Source organism: Neodiprion fabricii, chromosome 7 (genome assembly GCF_021155785.1).
Source record: "Neodiprion fabricii isolate iyNeoFabr1 chromosome 7, iyNeoFabr1.1, whole genome shotgun sequence".
Classification (NCBI taxonomy): domain Eukaryota; kingdom Metazoa; phylum Arthropoda; class Insecta; order Hymenoptera; family Diprionidae; genus Neodiprion; species Neodiprion fabricii.
The window spans coordinates 24,376,907-24,395,757 of record NC_060245.1 but is presented as its reverse complement, the minus strand read 5'-3'; the positions used below and the strand labels follow the sequence as shown (position 1 = coordinate 24,395,757).

Sequence of the window (18,851 nt, the reverse complement as noted above, 5' to 3'; positions counted from 1 at the left end):
TGCCGATGACGCCGCGGGAGCCGAGGCGATGGGGGGGTCGCCAAACCCCCTCCACCCCCGGGGTGAGCGTAAGCGTAAGCGTTGCTTGCGGCGGTGCGCCAGATCCGCGCGGTCAAAACTTTACCCTCTCATCTTTGCCCGCCGTCCTCCGCTCCCGGAGGATCTCGAAGATCGACTATAGCCTTGTTTTTGCCCCACTTATATCGAGACAAACTGACAGCCAATCGGTATCTTGGCTGTACAGCGTTGTCCTTAATTAATAAAGAGCTCGTTGAAATTTACGTCAATCTACCGGCGAGAGCGATGATCGCCACCTACGTGTAATCCCAGTTCTACGAGCCATGGTGTAGACGATTACAAACGTTGTTACGTGTCGAACGAGTTGTACGAACTGTTGCTTCGACTCTCTATTTTCACCCCTGCTTTCGCGGTGACAATTATCTACCGTGTCGCGACAGGTTTGATAACGTCACCCCGCAGCTACCCGCTCCAACAATATTTGGCTGTCATAAATTCGGAACCGCGAAATCGCGTCCCTTGCCCAAGTACGTACATACAGCTGGCGAAAGATCGTCTCGCGTTAATATAACAGAGGTCCGCACACCTCCGTATATTTGAAAAAGTCGCTTGGTTCGCGGTTACGTGCCCGGCATAATCCAGCAGCATTAGACCTCGTTATCTTATGCAGGACGAGGTTGCGGGGCGGCGGTGATTTTTCGTCGTAGATACAAGTCGGGCGTTTATGCCGGCCGCGACGTAGGTAACTTCGTTGTCCATTGTGTCGTGCGTACATTTTCGAGGAGCGGAAGTTACGAATAAGCGACGAATTGTTAACCCCGCAGACTCGAGACTACGGAAAGCCTCTCAAGGCTGAATGCCTCCACTGTGTCGTGTCGCATAGCGGTCAGCAGCTACTTCGACCGCTATCCGATTGACCGCGCTACTTTTCCAGCTTGGAAATGAGTCCGTCTCATCCTCATCCCTCGACTCTCTTCTACGGTCCGAATCCATTCCAAGCAGCTCCGGTGCGGCAGCAACGTGAAATGCGATATCCACTCTCGGCGAGGTCACGGACCCCGTCACGCAGCGTACCAATGAACGTACGTGAATCACTCGGTTCCGGAAGTAGGAGAAAACGAAGAAACAAAAATGTCAACCGACCGACGAGAACTATACTTCGGATACCATCTGTTTGTTGGCCTCCACGTCACGCCGAGATTCCGGATCACTTGGTATCCAAACTCTTACAGTGTTCGGCATTACGAAATTTTCCCCTCTCTTTTCGTCCTTCCATTCCCCGTTCACCGAATCCTATATAGTTCTATTGACTAGGATTTTAATAAGCCTCTCGTAGCTAAGTCCCTCGGACGAAAAGTTTAATATCGTGAGTATTGAAAAAAGGATAATAGGAGATTACCTACGAAGATTACCTAAGCGGGCATTTCCCCGTTATTTGTCACCCGTAATGCCATCGTCTCAGGCATCTCTCTTTTTACCGCCGCATTTACGATTCATCACGCCGCTTAATCTGCCCAGGCACCCTTACGTAAGAGGAAATACCTGCTAAAAAAACAGGTGAATTAAATCACTCCTCCATGCATTTTGCCAACACGATGAGACGCCGCAGTAATCCATTGGTACGATTGTTTTTCGCACTCTATATGTGAAAACCCCCGCGATCGAAGCTCGATAGTGCATCATAATCCTCAGAACCGAGCAATTAGCAGGCTAATCACAAGTTCGACAGACAACACCCATCAGTATTCTCAACGCTCGCACAGTGCAAGCTCGTATCGTGAAGAACCTAGTTTTAACGCTTACCGCCGCTGCGCTTAAGCGATCGCCTCCGAAACCAAGTCAAGTCATTGAACTATGACGTCGAGTCCAACGCAGCGCGCGCGAAGTTTGGTGAAACGATTACAACGCGGCATCGTCGGCGGTCCACCAGTGATCGGAGGGAAGCTTAAAGCTCGTGGATGGGGAAAACGCGATGCATGGTGGATGTATCGCAGCGGATGAGTAAACGGGACTGCCTGCGGAGGGAGAATGGACGAAAAAGGAATGGGGAAAAAAAAATACGGAAAAAGAACAACAAGGTGTGACGCAACTCTTCTGCGGAATGTGGGTTACGATCTTCCGCCTCCCCCTCCCCGTTCCCTGCCTCGCTTCCTTGCTCCCTTCATCCCCCAGTCGTTTCACCCCAGCAGCGCGTACTATTAGAGCGCGTGGACCACCCGGCGTGGGGTGAAGCGGGTTGGCAAGGGGAGGGGAGGGGGGGGAGCAGGGAGCATGGATTCCTTCCTGTAAGAGGGCCGACCGACGGGAGCAGGGAACGGGAGACGGGAACGAAGTACGTCTGGCTGCAGCCACGCTGTCGCCAGCGCGCATCGATCCGGGCATAGTCCGCGACTTCTTGCCGCGCGCTAACTCCTCTCGGTATCCGCGTTGGTCCAGCGACGCCAGCATCCTGGCTTCCCAAACCCGACGATCTCGCCGACGAAGGGCGAAACGGCGGTGCAGCACGCGTTATAATAACTCTTCGAGTGTCTCTTACGGTGCCACGGTCCTTATTTAGGGGTGTTGACGAATTTTTGACTGATGAAATTAGGCAATTGTTTTTGAATTATTTGAAGTTGATTTGGGGGGTGGGGTGGAAAAAATTTGTCTACACCCTAAGTAAGGATCTCCCTAGTGTCCCTCAATATGCCTTTGGCAGGTGGGATGAAACGAGAGAACTTAGGGCAAGGAACTTTGACGATCGGAGCAATCGCTTACATCTACGATCGAAGCAGATTATTCTGCGCAGTAATTTGCCGCACGTGCGTTTGTCACGTAAAAAACGTTGAAACTTTATTCCTCTATACCCTCTTTCGCTGTCTGTCGATCCCGCAGGTCTTACAGGAAGCCGAGCATCGCATCGTTATTCACCGAATCCTGATAACCCGAAAACGAAGAACGTCACTATTGCAGTGAGTCGATATGGCCGAGGGGTGCTCCGAGTTGTTCGACTCTTGGCTCCGGCTTGACGCGAACCTCACCCATATATTTCTACGTACAGCCGCGGATTCACCTGCTACGATTCGCGATTTGCTACGATCCGCAAAATCAGGAGCCAGAAATCAGAACTACAATATATACCGCACGCGTATATGGAACGCTGCAACCCGTTCCGAGTTTTCATCCTTTTATTTTAGACCTACATTTTTTCACAACAGTTTCCCCGTTCTATTTTTACGGGATCTCTACCAAGCATATTGTATAGTTTCAGATAGTTTTCACGCCAAAGTGCAATGGCTATTCTTCTGTTGTAACAGCAATGGTGGCATTATTTTTCGATGCGATATTTTTTTTGCTTTTTTGTCGGCAGCTTGGAAAGTAGGCTGATCGGTCGGCTTCTGGGCTAAATTACTTGGCGTATTGACGAATATACCAATTCACACGGAACAGGGCACAGCGACATAACTAACTCATTTTTTCATTCATTCATTCGTTCGTTTTTATGGACTTTTAATGGATTTGACGAGTTTTGCGAATCCGCGTACGTGGGCGTGAAAAACGACTCGGCCAGGTGAGTAGATTTTGACAGCTTTTCGAGGACATGCCGACGGGTCGGGTGTCGGTGCCGTGAATTAATTGAGGCAAGGTGTCGTTATCGCGAATGCGAGTGCGGATATAACCGCGGTGATTTCAGAGTCACCTATAGGTCGGGGAAAAAAGGCGAAGTATGACGATAATTTACTCCCGGCTGAGGGACGAATCACCGTGTGACTTAGTATCGAAGTTTTCGGGTTGCGAGATCGTTGCAGAGAATGAGAGAAAAGGGGCCCGAGAAATCCCCTAACGACTTTGGCAAAGTTGGCGAACGTTCTTCAGGTGAACAAACGCTACGGCCCGCAAGGTCTTTCCCCCGCAATCGTCGCAACTATAACACATAACTACTAGAATACGAGATGTGGGTAGTTGGAAGACTTCCGAGCCTCCCGCAACACCTATCCGCTATTTACGGATACGAGCAGGAATATGGAAAAAATCCGTACACTTTGAATGTCGGCATGATACATGAGGATGGTCCTTATTAAGGGTGCTGACGAATGTTGTTCCGCCTCACTCTCCAAATCAACTTCAACTAATTCTCCGCACTTCCTCTAAATAAAAAAGTCAGATTTCGAGGGTGTGCAATTTGTTTTGAATGATTTGAAGTTGATCTGGGGGTCGGGGTGGCAAAAATTCGTCAAGACCCTAAATAAGAACCACCCTAATGATACATACGCAGTGGAAGTAGGGACACAACAGCCGCATCAGAAGTATGAAATACTTGGAGAGAGTACGAATATCCAACGAAGCATGCGCCAGTTCGGTGTGCTTGTGTAGGTGAGAGTTTTAGCGGCGCGGGTTGGGTTAGGAACCGTTTTGAAAACAGAGTCGCGGCTGCTGAGACTGGAGGGTGCGGGGGAAGTCAGTCGCCTCTTTGCTATCGCGGGAGGGAAATACTTATATTTTGATTTAAAACGCAAAGAGGTAGTAGCTCCTGGATTTTGGTATTGGAGGCACGGTGAAATCAAAATATTTGCTCCCTCAAAGGACCTTTGGCGACGCCTACGGCCTGAATTCGAAATGTCCCCTCCCTCCCTTCCTCCCTGCCCTACCCACCTCCGGCCTTTTCTCTCTTTGCCAATCTTTACCTCTCCTCTATAGCGACCCCTGGAAAACATCCTTGAATATTTCACCCGCAAACGTCAATCGCCGCAGTTACGAGCTTTCGGCTCAACTCTCGTTAGCTGGCAGGTGGAAAATTTCTCGTAATACCGGATTTGGAGTTGACGTGAAAAACCGAAATTCATCAAACCAATGGCTGCGTAGTCTCGGAGTCGAATTTTCATACACCTTCGTTAAGTAGGCTAGACGAAAAAGTTTTAACATAGGTACAACGACGGTGCCTATCAAGTCAGAACTACCAATTTATACACGGCATTCGGATAGATCTGATAATTTCTCGTACATTCGTTGCTAATTAGTTTCACACAATGCCGTATACTATTCTAGAAATGACGTTCAATATGATTAAAATGGACGAGAAATTTGAAGATCTAATTTCTGCCGGAGGAGTTGATGCCGCGATGTTTCCACAGTCATCTTAATCTTATAATCGGGTGATGAAATGTCAAGAAACGGTCAGATCAATCAATTGAAAACAAGTGTTCGCTAAAATCCAACTTTATCGATATGGAAATCAACATTCCAGCAATGAGACTATTACCGACAGAATTTTTTCCCCCAGGTAACCCGCCCATACAATCCTATAATAGGTAAAGAGTCGGGGAAACTTTCCTCATCGCTTCAGCAAACTCTAACCGAAATCTCAACACTTTATTTACAGTCTACTGCTCTCCGACTTGTTCCGACCTTGGCAATTTTCTTCAAGGGTGTACAAGGGAACGTCGGTATTTCTCGATGGTTGATAAAACAAAGGAAAATCGATCTGCCGTGTTTGACTATTCTCGCTCGTATATCTCCGCGTGGAAAGATATTTGTTAAGGCATTTCTTATTTTCCTTTCTCTTATCTCGCGTTTATTTTCATCCTACTATCCAGTTCCACCGGCTTTTGTACCTACGGCCGATTGATTTGGGGCTGATTGAAAAAATTTAAATAAATCGAACCTCACCTGCAAGATGTAACTGCACGGCGTACCAGACTGAAAGTACCTACGACGCTCGTTTTACGTACGACGTGCCGTAAATTCATAAGGGAGGAAAACGAAACTCCACAAAGATGCGAAACGAACAATGAAAATTCTCGATGATTGAGACATCCATTGTTGAGATCGTGGATCAAAGTATTAGCACTCACGCGATTGGCCCATCAGAAAGCGTATAACGCGATGAACCAACGCCCTGTAAACGGTGGAAGAACCGCGTTGAAATATCTCGGATATCGCCCCGTAAATCCTAATAGAAGTTTAAAAAGTCCTCGAGCCGAGAGCCCCGTTCCCCGGTGTGCCGAACGTGATTTATACCTTGGAATATACGTGCATACCCATACTTGACTGCGAAATCATCAACCTTGACGACGGATTGCCGTTAGTTACGGTAGGACCTCGTCATTTCCAACGTTTTATGATTGGCCTTTCCGACCACAAGCTAGTTGACCACAAGCTTAAAGGAATCATGGAGCTGCTCGGCAAAGATCCGTGCCTCGATACAACCGCGTAATATATGCTATGGTATCAGGTGCACCGTGTGGTGCAACACCATTCTCATATACCCCCAAGATCAGATAGAATCTAGTTTATTAAGAGCAGGTAACATCGGCGGGGGCGCAATAAAACCTTCCATTTTTTAACGCGCGTGCTAAAGAATGGGAACCTTAAACTCAGGACGAAACCCATATATTATCAGGGTGCTTAGCCACGGCCCTATAGGTGGCTAGTTCGGTGCTGCGTGTAGCTCGCGTTTGAAATACCTTCGTCTGAACAACATTTTATTCATCTTTCCAAAAGCGTACGTCTGCTGTTCGTGTATACGCCGGTTTGGCAGCGCGATAACAGTGAAGCGCAAAATTGCAATCCCAATCCAATCAAAGAATGGACATAATACACCTATGCATACATAATTGTGGATAAATTATTTGATATAGGCGAGTCTAAATCATCGCTACGAAACGAGAACACATATGTTTCGGTCAGACAGAAACCCCGGTGGACCCCCCACGGCTCCCAGCATCGGGACACGAAACCGTTTAGACGTGGCGTGTAAGTGGTCAGTGATTCTCATAACGCGATTCCACGTCGATCGCGGCAAAGAGTGTGAAAAAGACCGCGTAGACGAAGAAAGGGGGACCAGGCGAAGCTGTTACTTGCGGTTGTTCTCCTGCAAGGACGCTGCAGAGCCGAGCAGTCGCAGAGACGTCGGGCAGGATGACCGAATCCTCGTCCTCGTCGTCCTGGTCGGCTCGTGTGTACGGGGGATTGATAAATGGAGAATGATAAATTGCAGGTGGGGTTTGTTGCGCGGATGAAATCAGGAGCCGAGGAAGTCCTGAGACCCACTGGGCACTTACAAGGAGCTGTTTTTGATAAACTGCTGTTTATACTAGGCATTACACGCTGCTTCCTAGGCGCCATTAGTCAGTGGCGGTCGGTCGACCTTACATATTTTCCATGTGAGTAAGAATTCGAACCCGCCTACGTGGCGCGACGACTGTACCAAATTCTTGTCGCGTGAGAGAAAAGTCAACCACTCACTATGGACACATCATTCGTACAGTACCTACGCGAGGCCGTTGATAACGCGAGAGGGAATACAGAGAAGCGCGGTATTAGGTGAAACGTAACAAAACACAAAGAAAACCTCCGACTCACGCTCGCTGTATAATCTCAAGCCTTACGACGCCGCGACGGCGACAGTTTGGGGAGAAAGAGAGCTAGCTGCGCGGTTAAGTGGCTCGAGTCATGGGTTTCAAAGTACATTGATAACTGAAGTAGGTAATTTTCCTAGCATCAAAACTTTCTCTCACATTTTGCTCGCGTCATTTTCTTTCGCTACCTACGGAGCTAAATCTTTTCGGTATTATAGGACAAGGCTGCTCTGCGGTTACGAGACCACAAACCTATTAGAGTTGATCAAGTTTCCGGCACATTGCGAGTCCGGCCTTATGTTTCAGTTCTTGCGTTAAGCAGCCCGCAAGCTTTGAGCCAACGCCAGGCATTGTGCTTGCCCCATTAATCAAACCAAGTTTCTGTACAGGTATACTCTTAGACTTTTCTCCCGTCTGAGACTTCGATTTTTGTTTATTCCGCGAATCACCCGACGTGGATCGATATATTAGACTCGAAGTGCCCGCCGGCACTGCGATAGAGGAAATAATAAAATACGACAGCTTTCATCGCGTAGTAACCACCCAGGATTATTTCTTCTTCCTTTTTTTTTTTTGTGACGATAATTCTAAGAATTACTGCGTGAATGCCTACACGTTTTCTAAACATTTGAGGTGCGTGGCGCTGTTATCGACACCTCGATAATTAATTCCTGTACTTTATCGTTGTTCCATGGTAAAAATCTTCAGATGACGATCAGCATCTGTTACAAGTGTCCTAAATATCTCGTTTGCTTTTATCGTACCTATAAAAATTGACCCTGGATCGGATGACGTGTATTACCTCGCACAGTACGTGAAGCGTATCGATTTCTGAACACCGCGGTTTTGAGGCCCATTTTGTCCTCTCCAAACACACAATTTATCCCTGTACCATTGCTTCTTCACAGACGTATGCGATACTACATTCCTCTGTGATATTCAAACCTTCTCTTTCTCAAACTCCCAATAAGACACAATCGACTAACGGTCGAGAATGAGTTGTCATTGATATACCATACTTGGAGGACGATTTGTCACTGGCCTGTTTTCTTTTTGCAAACTCTATCCACTTTCGAATCAAAGTCACGTTAACAATACTAACAGTGTACCTCACTTTCTTATATTACAGACAAACCTATCAGCCACTCGTTTTATGGAGGATAAGGACATCAGAATACATAGTGCACGGTGAACGTACGCACAACGACGCTGGACGCTGTGGCTCGGAAAACTAGTGATCTTCGGTGAAATTGTGTAAGATCTGTATGTATGTATGTATGTATGTATACAATTATGTGTGTGTGTTTCGTTTATTATGCCTAGTACATACATGGCCGAGAGACCATGAGTTGTACAAAACAATTCGTAGAGTGAAAAATAGTATATATTATGAAAATGAAATACAACACAACATGAAAACGAAATAAAAGATAGTACCAACATGTTTGCATGATAGAGTGCAGATTTACATGTAGTGCGGATATGCGTATAATATATACTGATAATTGTGAATGATTTTGATATTGTTACTGTAATTTGTAAAATAACTTTGTTGATTACAGTATTTAATGAGTAACGCAGATGTACACTACTTTTTTTCTCGAGTAACTTTCTCTCATTTTCCGAAATAAAGGTTTGATCTGCCAAAGTATGCTGTAATTATTGCTATTTATATAATTGGAATACGAGTTACAAATAAAATACGAAAATGCAATTATTTCAAGTGATATTTATCCAGCCTCTTGTCTCCTGGCTGTAATATCAGCTTCAAAAAAAGTAAGGCTGACCCCTTTGCGATTTTGGCGAAGATTTTCGCGATTTTGAAGAGTGCTGGAATAAATTCTTTCACGCACTATTCCGACGTAATTTTGCGAGAGAAATCGATTGGGCACAGTCCCAATACGCTGCGATCAACGCATCAAAAGTTACAGCCAAAAAACGAAAACCTGAGATTTCGACATTTTTCAGCAGGTGCTTTTTCCGTCGTAATTTCTCTCCTGTTGATCCCACGCTGTTTCCGCTGCGTTTTCTGAGTTCCTGGGGGTCCAATTGGTCAGAAAAGGGTCATACAAATCGAATCGGAGACTAAAAGTTTTTCGCCCAAAAAAACAGCAAGGCTTACCCCTTTGTATTTTTGGCGAAAATTTTCGCGATTTTGAAAAGTGCTGGAATAAATCAATTGCGGCGCTATTCGGACGTAATTTTGCAGGAGAAATCGATTGGGCGCAGTTCCAATACGCTGCGATCAACGCAACAAAAGTTACAGCCAAAAAACGAAAACCTGAGATTTCGACATTTTTCAGCAGGTGCTTTTTCCGTCGTAATTTCTCTCCTGTTGATCCCACGCTGTTTCCGCTGCGTTTTCTGAGTTCCTGGGGGTCCAATTGGTCAGAAAAGGGTCATACAAATCGAATCGGAGACTAAAAGTTTTTCGCCCAAAAAAACAGCAAGGCTTACCCCTTTGTATTTTTGGCGAAAATTTTCGCGATTTTGAAAAGTGCTGGAATAAATCAATTGCGGCGCTATTCGGACGTAATTTTGCAGGAGAAATCGATTGGGCGCAGTTCCAATACGCTGCGATCAACGCAACAAAAGTTACAGCCAAAAAACGAAAACCTGAGATTTCGACATTTTTCAGCAGGTGCTTTTTCCGTCGTGATTTCTCTCCTGTTGATCCCACGCTGTTTCCGCTGCGTTTTCTGAGTTCCTGGGGGTCCAATCAGTCAGAAAAGGGTCATACAAATCGAATCGGAGACTAAAAGTTTTTCGCCCAAAAAAACAGCAAGGCTTACCCCTTTGTATTTTTGGCGAAAATTTTCGCGATTTTGAAAAGTGCTGGAATAAATTCTTTCACGCACTATTCCGACGTAATTTTGCGAGAGAAATCGATTGGGCACAGTCCCAATACGCTGCGATCAACGCATCAAAAGTTACAGCCAAAAAACGAAAACCTGAGATTTCGACATTTTTCAGCAGGTGCTTTTTCCGTCGTAATTTCTCTCCTGTTGATCCCACGCTGTTTCCGCTGCGTTTTCTGAGTTCCTGGGGGTCCAATTGGTCAGAAAAGGGTCATACAAATCGAATGGGAGACTAAAAGTTTTTCGCCCAAAAAAACAGCAAGGCTTACCCCTTTGTATTTTTGTCGAAAATTTTCGCGATTTTGAAAAGTGCTGGAATGAATCAATTGCGGCGCTATTCGGACGTAATTTTGCAGGAGAAATTGATTGGGCGCAGTTCCAATACGCTGCGATCAACGCAACAAAAGTTACAGCCGAAAAACGAAAACCTGAGATTTCGACATTTTTCAGCAGGTGCTTTTTCCGTCGTAATTTCTCTCCTGTTGATCCCACGCTGTTTCCGCTGCGTTTTCTGAGTTCCTGGGGGTCCAATTGGTCAGAGAAGGGTCATACAAATCGAATGGGAGACTAAAAGTTTTTCGCCCAAAAAAACAGCAAGGCTTACCCCTTTGTATTTTTGGCGAAAATTTTCGCGATTTCGAAAAGTGCTGGAATAAATTCTTTCACGCACTATTCCGACGTAATTTTGCGAGAGAAATCGATTGGGCACAGTCCCAATACGCTGCGATCAACGCATCAAAAGTTACAGCCAAAAAACGAAAACCTGAGATTTCGACATTTTTCAGCAGGTGCTTTTTCCGTCGTAATTTCTCTCCTGTTGATCCCACGCTGTTTCCGCTGCGTTTTCTGAGTTCCTGCGGGTCCAATTGGTCAGAAAAGGGTCATACAAATCGAATCGGAGACTAAAAGTTTTTCGCCCAAAAAAACAGCAAGGCTTACCCCTTTGTATTTTTGGCGAAAATTTTCGCGATTTTGAAAAGTGCTGGAATAAATCAATTGCGGCGCTATTCGGACGTAATTTTGCAGGAGAAATCGATTGGGCGCAGTTCCAATACGCTGCGATCAACGCAACAAAAGTTACAGCCAAAAAACGAAAACCTGAGATTTCGACATTTTTCAGCAGGTGCTTTTTCCGTCGTAATTTCTCTCCTGTTGATCCCACGCTGTTTCCGCTGCGTTTTCTGAGTTCCTGGGGGTCCAATTGGTCAGAAAAGGGTCATACAAATCGAATCGGAGACTAAAAGTTTTTCGCTCAAAAAAACAGCAAGGCTTACCCCTTTGTATTTTTGGCGAAAATTTTCGCGATTTTGAAAAGTGCTGGAATAAATCAATTGCGGCGCTATTCGGACGTAATTTTGCAGGAGAAATCGATTGGGCGCAGTTCCAATACGCTGCGATCAACGCAACTAAAGTTACAGCCAAAAAACGAAAACCTGAGATTTCGACATTTTTCAGCAGGTGCTTTTTCCGTCGTAATTTCTCTCCTGTTGATCCCACGCTGTTTCCGCTGCGTTTTCTGAGTTCCTGGGGGTCCAATTGGTCAGAAAAGGGTCATACAAATCGAATCGGAGACTAAAAGTTTTTCGCCCAAAAAAACAGCAAGGCTTACCCCTTTGTATTTTTGGCGAAAATTTTCGCGATTTTGAAAAGTGCTGGAATAAATCAATTGCGGCGCTATTCGGACGTAATTTTGCAGGAGAAATCGATTGGGCGCAGTTCCAATACGCTGCGATCAACGCAACAAAAGTTACAGCCAAAAAACGAAAACCTGAGATTTCGACATTTTTCAGCAGGTGCTTTTTCCGTCGTAATTTCTCTCCTGTTGATCCCACGCTGTTTCCGCTGCGTTTTCTGAGTTCCTGGGGGTCCAATTGGTCAGAAAAGGGTCATACAAATCGAATCGGAGACTAAAAGTTTTTCGCCCAAAAAAACAGCAAGGCTTACCCCTTTGTATTTTTGGCGAAAATTTTCGCGATTTCGAAAAGTGCTGGAATAAATTCTTTCACGCACTATTCCGACGTAATTTTGCGAGAGAAATCGATTGGGCACAGTCCCAATACGCTGCGATCAACGCATCAAAAGTTACAGCCAAAAAACGAAAACCTGAGATTTCGACATTTTTCAGCAGGTGCTTTTTCCGTCGTAATTTCTCTCCTGTTGATCCCACGCTGTTTCCGCTGCGTTTTCTGAGTTCCTGCGGGTCCAATTGGTCAGAAAAGGGTCATACAAATCGAATCGGAGACTAAAAGTTTTTCGCCCAAAAAAACAGCAAGGCTTACCCCTTTGTATTTTTGGCGAAAATTTTCGCGATTTTGAAAAGTGCTGGAATAAATCAATTGCGGCGCTATTCGGACGTAATTTTGCAGGAGAAATCGATTGGGCGCAGTTCCAATACGCTGCGATCAACGCAACAAAAGTTACAGCCAAAAAACGAAAACCTGAGATTTCGACATTTTTCAGCAGGTGCTTTTTCCGTCGTAATTTCTCTCCTGTTGATCCCACGCTGTTTCCGCTGCGTTTTCTGAGTTCCTGGGGGTCCAATTGGTCAGAAAAGGGTCATACAAATCGAATCGGAGACTAAAAGTTTTTCGCTCAAAAAAACAGCAAGGCTTACCCCTTTGTATTTTTGGCGAAAATTTTCGCGATTTTGAAAAGTGCTGGAATAAATCAATTGCGGCGCTATTCGGACGTAATTTTGCAGGAGAAATCGATTGGGCGCAGTTCCAATACGCTGCGATCAACGCAACAAAAGTTACAGCCAAAAAACGAAAACCTGAGATTTCGACATTTTTCAGCAGGTGCTTTTTCCGTCGTAATTTCTCTCCTGTTGATCCCACGCTGTTTCCGCTGCGTTTTCTGAGTTCCTGGGGGTCCAATTGGTCAGAAAAGGGTCATACAAATCGAATCGGAGACTAAAAGTTTTTCGCCCAAAAAAACAGCAAGGCTTACCCCTTTGTATTTTTGGCGAAAATTTTCGCGATTTTGAAAAGTGCTGGAATAAATCAATTGCGGCGCTATTCGGACGTAATTTTGCAGGAGAAATCGATTGGGCGCAGTTCCAATACGCTGCGATCAACGCAACAAAAGTTACAGCCAAAAAACGAAAACCTGAGATTTCGACATTTTTCAGCAGGTGCTTTTTCCGTCGTAATTTCTCTCCTGTTGATCCCACGCTGTTTCCGCTGCGTTTTTTGAGTTCCTGGGGGTCCAATTGGTCAGAAAAGGGTCATACAAATCGAATCGGAGACTAAAAGTTTTTCGCCCAAAAAAACAGCAAGGCTTACCCCTTTGTATTTTTGGCGAAAATTTTCGCGATTTTGAAAAGTGCTGGAATAGATCAATTGCGGCGCTATTCGGACGTAATTTTGCAGGAGAAATCGATTGGGCGCAGTTCCAATACGCTGCGATCAACGCAACAAAAGTTACAGCCAAAAAACGAAAACCTGAGATTTCGACATTTTTCAGCAGGTGCTTTTTCCGTCGTAATTTCTCTCCTGTTGATCCCACGCTGTTTCCGCTGCGTTTTCTGAGTTCCTGGGGGTCCAATTGGTCAGAAAAGGGTCATACAAATCGAATCGGAGACTAAAAGTTTTTCGCCCAAAAAAACAGCAAGGCTTACCCCTTTGTATTTTTGGCGAAAATTTTCGCGATTTTGAAAAGTGCTGGAATAAATCAATTGCGGCGCTATTCGGACGTAATTTTGCAGGAGAAATCGATTGGGCGCAGTTCCAATACGCTGCGATCAACGCAACAAAAGTTACAGCCAAAAAACGAAAACCTGAGATTTCGACATTTTTCAGCAGGTGCTTTTTCCGTCGTAATTTCTCTCCTGTTGATCCCACGCTGTTTCCGCTGCGTTTTCTGAGTTCCTGGGGGTCCAATTGGTCAGAAAAGGGTCATACAAATCGAATCGGAGACTAAAAGTTTTTCGCCCAAAAAAACAGCAAGGCTTACCCCTTTGTATTTTTGGCGAAAATTTTCGCGATTTCGAAAAGTGCTGGAATAAATTCTTTCACGCACTATTCCGACGTAATTTTGCGAGAGAAATCGATTGGGCACAGTCCCAATACGCTGCGATCAACGCATCAAAAGTTACAGCCAAAAAACGAAAACCTGAGATTTCTACATTTTTCAGCAGGTGCTTTTTTCGTCGTAATTTCTCTCCTGTTGATCCCACGCTGTTTCCGCTGCGTTTTCTGAGTTCCTGGGGGTCCAATTGGTCAGAAAAGGGTCATACAAATCGAATGGGAGACTAAAAGTTTTTTGCCCAAAAAAACAGCAAGGCTTACCCCTTTGTATTTTTGGCGAAAATTTTCGCGATTTCGAAAAGTGCTGGAATAAATTCTTTCACGCACTATTCCGACGTAATTTTGCGAGAGAAATCGATTGGGCACAGTCCCAATACGCTGCGATCAACGCATCAAAAGTTACAGCCAAAAAACGAAAACCTGAGATTTCGACATTTTTCAGCAGGTGCTTTTTCCGTCGTAATTTCTCTCCTGTTGATCCCACGCTGTTTCCGCTGCGTTTTCTGAGTTCCTGGGGGTCCAATTGGTCAGAAAAGGGTCATACAAATCGAATCGGAGACTAAAAGTTTTTCGCCCAAAAAAACAGCAAGGCTTACCCCTTTGTATTTTTGTCGAAAATTTTCGCGATTTTGAAAAGTGCTGGAATGAATCAATTGCGGCGCTATTCGGACGTAATTTTGCAGGAGAAATCGATTGGGCGCAGTTCCAATACGCTGCGATCAACGCAACAAAAGTTACAGCCGAAAAACGAAAACCTGAGATTTCGACATTTTTCAGCAGGTGCTTTTTCCGTCGTAATTTCTCTCCTGCTGATCCCACGCTGTTTCCGCTGCGTTTTCTGAGTTCCTGGGGGTCCAATTGGTCAGAAAAGGGTCATACAAATCGAATCGGAGACTGAAAGTTTTTCGCCCAAAAAAACAGCAAGGCTTACCCCTTTGTATTTTTGGCGAAAATTTTCGCGATTTCGAAAAGTGCTGGAATAAATCCTTTCACGCACTATTCCGACGTAATTTTGCGAGAGAAATCGATTGGGCACAGTCCCAATACGCTGCGATCAACGCATCAAAAGTTACAGCCAAAAAACGAAAACCTGAGATTTCGACATTTTTCAGCAGGTGCTTTTTCCGTCGTAATTTCTCTCCTGTTGATCCCACGCTGTTTCCGCTGCGTTTTCTGAGTTCCTGGGGGTCCAATTGGTCAGAAAAGGGTCATACAAATCGAATCGGAGACTAAAAGTTTTTCGCCCAAAAAAACAGCAAGGCTTACCCCTTTGTATTTTTGTCGAAAATTTTCGCGATTTTGAAAAGTGCTGGAATGAATCAATTGCGGCGCTATTCGGACGTAATTTTGCAGGAGAAATCGATTGGGCGCAGTTCCAATACGCTGCGATCAACGCAACAAAAGTTACAGCCGAAAAACGAAAACCTGAGATTTCGACATTTTTCAGCAGGTGCTTTTTCCGTCGTAATTTCTCTCCTGCTGATCCCACGCTGTTTCCGCTGCGTTTTCTGAGTTCCTGGGGGTCCAATTGGTCAGAAAAGGGTCATACAAATCGAATCGGAGACTGAAAGTTTTTCGCCCAAAAAAACAGCAAGGCTTACCCCTTTGTATTTTTGGCGAAAATTTTCGCGATTTCGAAAAGTGCTGGAATAAATCCTTTCACGCACTATTCCGACGTAATTTTGCGAGAGAAATCGATTGGGCACAGTCCCAATACGCTGCGATCAACGCATCAAAAGTTACAGCCAAAAAACGAAAACCTGAGATTTCGACATTTTTCAGCAGGTGCTTTTTCCGTCGTAATTTCTCTCCTGTTGATCCCACGCTGTTTCCGCTGCGTTTTCTGAGTTCCTGGGGGTCCAATTGGTCAGAAAAGGGTCATACAAATCGAATCGGAGACTAAAAGTTCTTCGCCCAAAAAAACAGCAAGGCTTACCCCTTTGTATTTTTGTCGAAAATTTTCGCGATTTTGAAAAGTGCTGGAATGAATCAATTGCGGCGCTATTCGGACGTAATTTTGCAGGAGAAATTGATTGGGCGCAGTTCCAATACGCTGCGATCAACGCAACAAAAGTTACAGCCGAAAAACGAAAACCTGAGATTTCGACGTTCTTCAGCAGGTGCTTTTTCCGTCGTAATTTCTCTCCTGTTGATCCCACGCTGTTTCCGCTGCGTTTTTTGAGTTCCTGGGGGTCCAATTGGTCAGAATAGGGTCATACAAATCGAATCGGAGACTAAAAGTTTTTCGCCCAAAAAAACAGCAAGGCTTACCCCTTTGTATTTTTGTCGAAAATTTTCGCGATTTTGAAAAGTGCTGGAATAAATTCTTTCACGCACTATTCCGACGTAATTTTGCGAGAGAAATCGATTGGGCACAGTCCCAATACGCTGCGATCAACGCATCAAAAGTTACAGCCAAAAAACGAAAACCTGAGATTTCGACATTTTTCAGCAGGTGCTTTTTCCGTCGTAATTTCTCTCCTGTTGATCCCACGCTGTTTCCGCTGCGTTTTCTGAGTTCCTGGGGGTCCAATCAGTCAGAAAAGGGTCATACAAATCGAATCGAAGACTAAAAGTTTTCCGCCCAAAAAAACAGCAAGGCTTACCCCTTTGTATTTTTGGCGAAAATTTTCGCGATTTTGAAAAGTGCTGGAATAAATCAATTGCGGCGCTATTCGGACGTAATTTTGCAGGAGAAATCGATTGGGCGCAGTTCCAATACGCTGCGATCAACGCAACAAAAGTTACAGCCAAAAAACGAAAACCTGAGATTTCGACATTTTTCAGCAGGTGCTTTTTCCGTCGTAATTTCTCTCCTGTTGATCCCACGCTGTTTCCGCTGCGTTTTCTGAGTTCCTGGGGGTCCAATCAGTCAGAAAAGGGTCATACAAATCGAATCGGAGACTAAAAGTTTTTCGCCCAAAAAAACAGCAAGGCTTACCCCTTTGTATTTTTGGCGAAAATTTTCGCGATTTCGAAAAGTGCTGGAATAAATTCTTTCACGCACTATTCCGACGTAATTTTGCGAGAGAAATCGATTGGGCACAGTCCCAATACGCTGCGATCAACGCATCAAAAGTTACAGCCAAAAAACGAAAACCTGAGATTTCGACATTTTTCAGCAGGTGCTTTTTCCGTCGTAATTTCTCTCCTGCTGATCCCACGCTGTTTCCGCTGCGTTTTCTGAGTTCCTGGGGGTCCAATTGGTCAGAAAAGGGTCATACAAATCGAATCGGAGACTAAAAGTTTTTCGCCCAAAAAAACAGCAAGGCTTACCCCTTTGTATTTTTGGCGAAAATTTTCGCGATTTCGAAAAGTGCTGGAATAAATTCTTTCACGCACTATTCCGACGTAATTTTGCGAGAGAAATCGATTGGGCACAGTCCCAATACGCTGCGATCAACGCATCAAAAGTTACAGCCAAAAAACGAAAACCTGAGATTTCGACATTTTTCAGCAGGTGCTTTTTCCGTCGTAATTTCTCTCCTGCTGATCCCACGCTGTTTCCGCTGCGTTTTCTGAGTTCCTGGGGGTCCAATTGGTCAGAAAAGGGTCATACAAATCGAATCGGAGACTAAAAGTTTTTCGCCCAAAAAAACAGCAAGGCTTACCCCTTTGTATTTTTGTCGAAAATTTTCGCGATTTTGAAAAGTGCTGGAATGAATCAATTGCGGCGCTATTCGGACGTAATTTTGCAGGAGAAATTGATTGGGCGCAGTTCCAATACGCCGCGATCAACGCAACAAAAGTTACAGCCGAAAAACGAAAACCTGAGATTTCGACATTTTTCAGCAGGTGCTTTTTCCGTCGTAATTTCTCTCCTGTTGATCCCACGCTGTTTCCGCTGCGTTTTCTGAGTTCCTGGGGGTCCAATTGGTCAGAAAAGGGTCATACAAATCGAATCGGAGACTAAAAGTTTTTCGCCCAAAAAAACAGCAAGGCTTACCCCCTTGTATTTTTGTCGAAAATTTTTGCGATTTTGAAAAGTGCTGGAATGAATCAATTGCGGCGCTATTCGGACGTAATTTTGCAGGAGAAATCGATTGGGCGCAGTTCCAATACGCTGCGATCAACGCAACAAAAGTTACAGCCGAAAAACGAAAACCTGAGATTTCGACATTTTTCAGCAGGCGCTTTTTCCGTCGTAATTTCTCTCCTGCTGATCCCACGCTGTTTCCGCTGCGTTTTCTGAGTTCCTGGGGGTCCAATTGGTCAGAAAAGGGTCATACAAATCGAATCGGAGACTAAAAGTTTTTCGCCCAAAAAAACAGCAAGGCTTACCCCTTTGTATTTTTGTCGAAAATTTTCGCGATTTTGAAAAGTGCTGGAATGAATCAATTGCGGCGCTATTCGGACGTAATTTTGCAGGAGAAATTGATTGGGCGCAGTTCCAATACGCCGCGATCAACGCAACAAAAGTTACAGCCGAAAAACGAAAACCTGAGATTTCGACATTTTTCAGCAGGTGCTTTTTCCGTCGTAATTTCTCTCCTGTTGATCCCACGCTGTTTCCGCTGCGTTTTCTGAGTTCCTGGGGGTCCAATTGGTCAGAAAAGGGTCATACAAATCGAATCGGAGACTAAAAGTTTTTCGCCCAAAAAAACAGCAAG

At 44.9% G+C, this 18,851-nt stretch overlaps 1 protein-coding gene across 3 annotated transcripts in view; it reads left to right on the top strand.

Moving 5' to 3' along the window:
* The window catches only part of LOC124186870, a 111,291-nt gene extending 102,322 nt beyond the window's left edge, over window positions 1–8,969 (top strand). For all 3 annotated transcript variants that reach the window (XR_006871736.1, XM_046578945.1, XM_046578944.1), the window contains exon 5: window positions 8,485–8,969. Coding sequence is in view for 2 of the 3 variants with exons in the window: in XM_046578945.1 (XP_046434901.1) it covers window positions 8,485–8,590 (106 nt within the window). In the remaining variant the exon portion in view is untranslated. The remainder of the gene's footprint in view (window positions 1–8,484) is intronic.
* The last annotated feature ends 9,882 nt before the right edge of the window (window positions 8,970–18,851 follow it).